Source organism: Otolemur garnettii, unplaced genomic scaffold, assembly GCF_000181295.1.
Source record: "Otolemur garnettii isolate 467f Iridium unplaced genomic scaffold, OtoGar3 scaffold00029, whole genome shotgun sequence".
NCBI classification, from domain to species: domain Eukaryota; kingdom Metazoa; phylum Chordata; class Mammalia; order Primates; family Galagidae; genus Otolemur; species Otolemur garnettii.
Window position 1 is genome coordinate 15,178,615 of NW_003852424.1, and position 7,834 is coordinate 15,186,448.

General features: G+C 51.3%; 1 protein-coding gene across 1 annotated transcript; it reads right to left on the reverse strand.

The window, feature by feature from the left end:
- Positions 1 to 1,259: 1,259 nt before the first annotated feature.
- Positions 1,260 to 7,821, reverse strand: LSM7 (LSM7 homolog, U6 small nuclear RNA and mRNA degradation associated). Its single transcript, XM_012804476.2, has 4 exons — positions 7,762 to 7,821; positions 7,588 to 7,678; positions 2,911 to 2,982; positions 1,260 to 1,505 (listed from the first exon to the last, which is right to left on the reverse strand). Exons 1-4 carry the CDS (start codon positions 7,765 to 7,767, stop codon positions 1,363 to 1,365), a joined length of 312 nt encoding a protein of 103 aa, XP_012659930.1. The 5' UTR covers positions 7,768 to 7,821; the 3' UTR covers positions 1,260 to 1,362.
- Between the last annotated feature and the right edge of the window lie 13 nt (positions 7,822 to 7,834).

Genomic DNA, 7,834 nt, shown 5'->3' on the forward strand with positions numbered 1-7,834 from the left:
CAGAGAGGTGGGACACCAGACTTCCTCTCTTGCCTCCCCTTCTTAGCCTCTAAGGCCTTGGGGGGTTCCAGCTGGAATAAGGCCTCATGCCACCGGGGACCCCATTTCTGCCTTTATGTCTGGCCTCAGTCAGGGCAGGCTGGATGTGCTATGTGAATAGAGTGTAGACTTTTGGCACTCTGGTGCCCAAGTTCTAGATTTCTCCACCCTGTGAATTCTGAGTTCCGGCCTCCCCCAATTGTCAAATGGGCTGGCAGGTTGAATGTCAGCACACTAAGCATACCCAAACTTTAGCTGCCCTTCCTGGAAGCCTGTGACCCTGCAGCTGCTGCCCTCCTGGCTAAGGCCTCAGGCTGAGCCTCTGGAGGCCTCTGATAAGGTGGAGGTAGGGCTGAGCCAGATGGCGGGTGGGTGGGAGGGACACAGAACTTGGCTACAGAACTGATAACTAATTCTCCCAGCTGCAGGGGCTAATACTGCCTGGGCCACAGTAAAGCTGTCTCTGTGGGGCCCAGATCCCTACATAAGCCCAGAAGCCAGCTGGTGGGTAGGGAAGTGAACCCCACCCCTCCTGTGGTCACTTCCCACACCTGCAGCTGGACTGAAGGGTTCACATTCCTGCTAGGATGACCCTCACAAGCTCACTCTCATCCCTGGCCAGGTCAACCAGGGATGCCCTCGTCCTCTCTCTTTCTCAGCCACCTAAGCAATGACCAGACATACACCCAGCCCTCTGTGTGGGGGAGAGAATCCTGACAAGGACAGGAGACAGAGCCTGGGAGGATGACTGTCTGTCATGAAGGTGCCCAAGATGACCCTAAGCTGGCCAGCTGCAGAGTGTGCAGGGATCTTGGTGCAGGTGGGGAAGGCTATTGGTAGGACTTGTGAGGCCAAGGATAAGAGGGCTGTGCAATGTGGAAAGGTGGCCAAACCTGGCAGGACCATGGGAACTGGGTGAGAAGCCAATGCCCAGACTGGTTTGTGCACCCTGCTGGGACACACTTTCCTTAGGGAAGGAACCTGGGGCAAGGACTGGACTGGGTGCTTTGCAAAGCACCTGAAAGGAGTATGGCTCCCAACTCACCTGTCCCCATCTCCTGGACTGGGCCTGACTCGGGTCACCTCCGAAATGCTGCTGTGCCCTCCTAGGACCATGACCAGTGCTCAACAAACCCCAAGGCCTGAAAGCAGATAGATCTTAGGGCCCCAGATTTCCCTGAAGGTCATGGCTGGAAAAGTAAAACCTCAGGGCCGGGCACTTGAGGTTTGCAGTTTTATTAAGAAAACAAAAGTTTAACCTATACAAAAAGGAAAGACCTTCTGTTCCAGTGCTGGTGGGTGCTGTGGAGACTGTGCTGGCTGCTAGGCATCATGCTGCTGGACGAAGGGGTTGGGAATGGCCTCCATGCCGTCCTGCGGGCAGATGAGCACCACAGATGTGCCCCTGCACACCACCAGGCCCAACTGGCGCGTGTCCTCCGTGAGCTTGTACTGGTCATCAGGGTCTGGGGGGGAGCAGACAGAGGCTGAGGTGGCCCCAAAGACCCCAGCCAAAGGGCCTCACAACCATATCTCCAACCTGTATCCCATAGGTGCTGGTAGCAGCCCAAGACCTCAAAAGGGACAAACTCCATCCTGCTGGCTACCAGCCTCCCTGACTCCAGATACATGTCCTTTCTCTTGGAGAGGAGCCACAGACCATCTAGACCAGCAGCTGTGGCAGAAATGGCAGCCAGTTGCTCCTTCCCACAACTGTCAGGAACAGAGAGGCCTAGAGGATGGCAGTCACCCTGATCTGGGAGCTAACTGGGCCCATGCATCCTAGAATTAGGGTCTAGGACCAGCCATTAGCTGCACAGCTGGGACTGCACACCAGGTCCCTAGTTCCTATGTGGCCTGAACAATGAGGCTGTTAATGGTAAGAGGCCGCCCAGGGAGTGAGCTTGTGGTCATAGGAATCCAAAAATCCTCATTCTTGCTATCCTGAGGTATGGGAGAGGGGAGGACCCAGAGGCCCAGCTTTGGAAGCCAGAGACCTAGTCTAGATCTCTTGGGGATAACTGCTCTGGGCCTACCCTTCCCTTCCTGGCCTGGGACAGAGGAACGGTTCTAGTTCCTGATGATAACTCCCAGGTTGTTCAGGGGATGAAACCACAGACCAAACAGGCTCTGGAACAGAGGGCAGAACAGTGGCCACCACTCCTGAAACACTTGGTACTGACACTATCCGAGCCAGGGGCTATCCTTCCATAGGCCAGGAAAGCCCCCTCCCAGGAATAAACGAAGTGAGGTCAAAGCAGCCCCCTCCCTATCCACACAGCCCAGGGATGCTGCCACAGTGGGTTAAACTGTTTATCTTTTCTTGAGAGTAAATCTTGTCTGAGTCTCACCAATGGGCCCCCAAAGGGCAAGACTCCCACACCCCAAGTCTTAGCATCCCCCAAATACCTCAGTTGGGCTGAGGCAGGGCTTGCTGGCTCATAGGTAGGGAGTGCCTGGCTAGGAGGGACTGGGGGCATCAATGGAAGTAAAGACCAGGGGACATGAGGGAGGGCTCTCCAGAGAGGGAGAATGGGCTGGGTGTGAATAGCAGAAATGCCTAAAACATGCTTGCTCCTTATTTCTGACTTGTCCTCTCTGGAACCATGTGGGTACATGTTAAGCACCTGGCAGATATTTAGGAACCAGAGATCGGACAGGCAAAATGCCCCCACATCTCTCAAGTAACTTAAGGCAATGCCAGAAAACCCAGATCAGTAGATAACCAAACATACCCATCAGCTGTCTAACTCACAAAGCTTTGTGCCCTCAGCTTAGGTGGGTATCAGGGGATTGAGGAAGAGATTTAAAATAAGCAAACAAACAAAAAAAGCATCGCATGATGCCCCAGCACCTACTGGTCCAGCTCACCTCTCATATATTCAATGGTCCCATCGAGCACAAGGTTGAGGAGTGGATCGAACCCTTTCAGGATTCCACTGGCTTGGAGAAATCACAAGGAGGAGAAACAGGAAAGTGTGAGGTTTGTTCTGAGGACAGGTGCCCGCCCCAGCACAACACAGGTGTGGGAGCTGACCTCTCCAGGTACAGGAGGAACCTGATGACAGCTGGCTCCAGATGGTCCCCACCACAGCAAGCTCAGCAAATACTTTCTACAGAGGGGTGGCAGCTATGTTGAGACCGCACAGGCCACATGGGATCGGTAACAACTGCTTAGCTCTGCCTGGCTTGGAAGTAGCTGCAGGCAACATGGAATGGCACAGGTGTAGGGGACCAGGAAATTCTATTTATGGCTCTGGAATATCAATTTTGCATAATTTTTTTTTTTTTTTTTTTTGCAGTTTCTGGCTAGGGCCAGGCTTGAACCTGCCATCTGCGGTATATGGGGCTGGTGCCCTACTCCTTGAGCCACAGGCGCTGCCAAAGACTTCTTGTACTTTTATTGTTTTTTTTTTTTTTTTAGTTTTTTGGCCAGGGCTGGGTTTGACCCGCCACCTCTGGCATATGGGGTTGGCGTCCTACTCCTTTGAGCCACAGGCGCCGCCCCAATTTCGCATAATTTTCACATCATGAACTATTCTTCTTTTGATTCTTTTCCAAATATTAAACCATTCTGAGCTCACGGGCAGCACCACAATAGGCAGTGGTTCCTCTATACACTGGGATATCACTCACCACGTAAAGGAATGAGCCTCTGACACAGGCTACAACATGGATGGACCTTGAGAACATCCTGCTTAGTGAGAAGAGCGACACAAAAGGTTCCATTTATATGAAATGTCCATTATAGACAGATCGAGAGATGGGGAATTGGATTCGTGGTTGCCAGGGGCTGGAATGGGAAGTGACTTCTGATGGGGACAGGACTGCTTTTAGGATATAGAAAAGTTCTAAAATTAGGATTAGAGGGGATGATTACACTACATGGTGCCTGACCTTTGCCATCTTTTTGCTCTTTTGGCTTTGTCATGTCTGGTGACCTGAGAAAGGGTGAACTGAGTGCCCCCAATAGGTCTGGATATCCTCTCTACCTGGATATCTCTATGCCTCCTTTGCAGGTTTATCTCAGCCATGGCTCCCCAAGGGGGCAGTAGCTGCCTCTGTGTTCACTGATGCTTTTTCTGCAACTATCTGCCTCCATCCCTCCTAACTCTTCTCATCTTTCAGCCCTCTGGCCGAGTTCTCTTCCCTCTGGTCTCACCCCACAGAAATGGTCATTATTCCAGCCACCTGTCTCACCAAAAGGCAGAGAGTAGGTGCCTATCTGTAGCTATAGCACCATCAAGGGCAGCCCTGTGCAGTAGTGTGGAGGGGCAGGGGACAGGAGCGGAGGGGTTGTAAACTATGGCCCTTGGGTCAAATCTGGTCCACCAACAGTTTTTTTTGAGACAGTCTTACTATAGCAGTGCCATGGCATCACTGCTCATAGAAACCTCCAACTCTTGAGCTTAAGGGATTCTCTTGCCTCAGCCTCCCAAGTAGCTGGGACTACAGGTACCCAGCAAAACGCCCGTTTTTTGTTTTTTTTTTTTGGTTATACTTGTCATTGCTGTTTGGCAGGCCCTGGCTAGATTCGAACCTGCCCGCTCCAGTGTATGTGGCTGGCACCCTAGCCACTGAGCTACAGGTGCCGAGCCCCACCATCAGAGTTTTGTAAATAAAGTTTTATTGGCTCACGTTTGTGGCTGCTTTCCTGCTGCAATGGCAGAACTGAGTAGCTGCTACAGAGGCCATCTGAGCTACAATGCTGAAAATATTCACTGTTTGGCTCTTTCCAGATAAAGTCTGTAATCCCTGTGTAGATTCTGGCTGCCTAGGTTTGGGCTCCTGGTTCTGTGGTTTCCTTGCTCTGTGCTCAGGTCCTTCCCTTGCAAAATGAAGTTCATGGTCTCATGGGATAAGAGTCAGATGCGGCTCGGCGCCTATAGCTCAACCGGCTAAGGCGCCAGCCACGTACACCTAAGGTGGTGGGTTTGAATCCCCAGCCTGGGCCCGCCAAACAACAATGACGGCTGCAACCAAAAAATAGCTGGGCGTTGTGGCGGGCGCCTGTGGTCCCAGCTACTTGGGAGGCGGAGGCAAGAGACTCGCTTGAGCCCAGGAGTTGGAGGTTGCTATGAGCTGTAATGCCATGGCACTCTACCCGGGGGACAGCTTGAGGCTCTGCCTCAAAAAAAAAAAAAAAAAAAAAGAGTCAGATGCAACAATGCATTCAAGCCCTTGGCACAGACCTGGTTGTAATGTGAGTCTGCCATCCTCAAGGGGATGTGAGCACCGAGGCAGACAGGCAGGTCTGTAAGATGGAGGAAGTGTTCCTCTAACCTGGTGAGCCAGGTATGTATTCCTCTCCCCTTGAGTGTGAGATGAGACCTTGGATGCAATATCACCTCCATGCTTAGGTTATGTGACAAAGATGAAGGTGCTTGAATCAGCTGGCTTTGAACTAATCCGGGGTGAGCCAGACCTAATCAGTGGGCCCTACAAGGATGGAACACTTTCTGAAAGAGATTCTCCCACTTGCCTGAACAATTTGAACCTGAGAAATGTTTGTTCAACCTACACTGCTGTAGTAGCAAACTGCCCTGCTGTGAAGAAAGCCCTAAGGCAGGCAGCCTTTAGGACCCAGTAGCATCCCAGCCAACACTAGCCAGAAAATGGGGACTCTGGTCTTACATCCTACACCCACAAAAACTGAGTTCTGCCAAAAGCCAGTGGGTGTGCAGGACTCTGAGCCTGACATGATAGGCTCCAGGAGACATTCCTCTCTTACACCTTCATGAGCGACCTTGAGCTTGAGGTGCCCTGGTGCCTGTCCCACAAATTCTTTTTTTTTTTTTTTTTTGAGACAGAGCCTCAAGCTGTTACCCTGGGTAGAGTGCCATGACATCACAGCTCACAGCAACCTCTAACTCCTGGGCTCAAGTGAGTCTCCTGCCTCAGTCTCCCAAGTAGCTGGGACCACAGGTGCCCGCCACAACGCCCGGCCATCTTTTGGTTGCAGCTGTCATTGTTGTTTGGCAGGTCCGGGCTAGATTCGAACCCATCAGCTCAAGTGTACGTGGCTGGCGCCTTAGCCAGTTGAGCCAGAGGCGCTAAGCCTGTCCCACAAATTCTAAAAGATAATAGTATTGTTTAAGCAGCAAAACTGGTGGTAATTTGCTATACAGAGTAAAAAGACAAATGCAAGCATCTTGAAGAGCAAGGGTGCTTCTTATTCATCTAAGAGCCAGCATGGCATAGACTGAATAAATATTTGTTTGGATTCAAATTCTCATGCCAGGTATCTGAACTTTTGGGCACTATGCTTTCAACAACTCTGATGCCACCCAACTGTCCACATCTCATGATGGAGTTTGGATCTCCATCTTATGAAAAAAAGAGACAAGAACAAAGAGGCTGCTAAGTAAAAGAAATGTTGATTAAGTGCTGACTATGTGGTAGAAACTGCCTCAATTATGTTACATGCCTTTACTCCTTTAACTCTCACCACCACCTGGTGAAGCAAATGTAGTTAGCAGCTTCATTTGGCAAATGAGGAAACTGAGGCTCAGTGGGGATAATTACTTGCCCAAAATCAAGAGTGGAAGAGCTAAGGTTCTAGATTCAAATCCAAGCTGTCCAGAGCTAGAAGCCAAGGGTCAGGCTGTTCAGCTGCTGTTCTCATTATCAGAATGCACTGCCTACTTGAACAAGCAGCACTAACCTGGTGGTTCCTGCCCTCTGAGAGTTCACTCTCTCTTCACTAGATTCTGTGGAAGAGTCAGATGCAGAGTTAGATATCATGTTAATGAAACTGCAAACTGTGCTAGCAAGAGGGGCCTGACCAGAGGTGGAAGGTTAAGGAAGGCTCCCCAGAGCAAGTACCTGGAGATGAACAGAAAACTGACTCTGGAAAGTTCATCTGCCAAGTTCACCTGGCAAAAGTACACTGCAGGCAGAGAGAAGCATGTGCCTTTGCAACCTTCTGGCAGTTGAGAGCTTGATGCCTTACTCAGAGGTTCAGGTTTGGACTTTACTCTGGAAAAATGGGGAGCCTTGGAAGGTTTGGAGCAAGAAGACCCCATTTAACAGATTCACGGGGCTGTGGTTCCCAACAGGTGTAATTCTGCTCCCAGTGACAGTTTTGGTTGTCCCAATTTGGGGATGCTCCTGGTGGACAGAGTGGAGGCTCAGCACCTTGCAGTACCCAGTACGGCCCCAACCCTGAGAATGATCCAGCCGCAATGTTCACGCTGCAGAGGGGCTAGACCCTGGCTTATAGGGAGAAAGAATAGAAGCCCAATCATTGAGGAGCTGGGAGGAAGCTGAAGAGACAGGACTTCATGGGAGACAAAGCCGTGAATCCCAACCCCAGCTGCCCCACTGTGACTTTGGGTTAGGTTTGTTTCTCGTTCCGTGCCTCAGTTTCCCCACCTGTAAAATGGGCATACTAGTTCCTATCTGCCGGCGTTATTAGGGAGATTGCACGAAGTAGTCCGTGTCAAGTGCTTAAAGCAGCGCCTCCGTATCCGTGCCCATCATCATCGCTGCTGCCATGGTTAGTCATTTCCAGTTATTAAGAGAAAGTGCTGGCAGCAGGGACCTCACCTTCGCGGCCTCCCTGGAACTTCACGCGGATAGTCTTGTCGATGTACTTTGACAAGTCCAAAATGCTCTCTTTCTTTTTCTTCTCTTTGTCCTGTGGGGAAAGCAAAGCGCGTGAGGTAGGCAGCGGGCGGCCTAACCCCACGCCGCCGGCTCCCAACTCTGCCGCGCGCTCACCGCCATCTTGCCCGGCCCCTTCACTCTGCGCAGGCCCTATTCCCCGACCTTTGACCCACTCCCAGCGCATGCG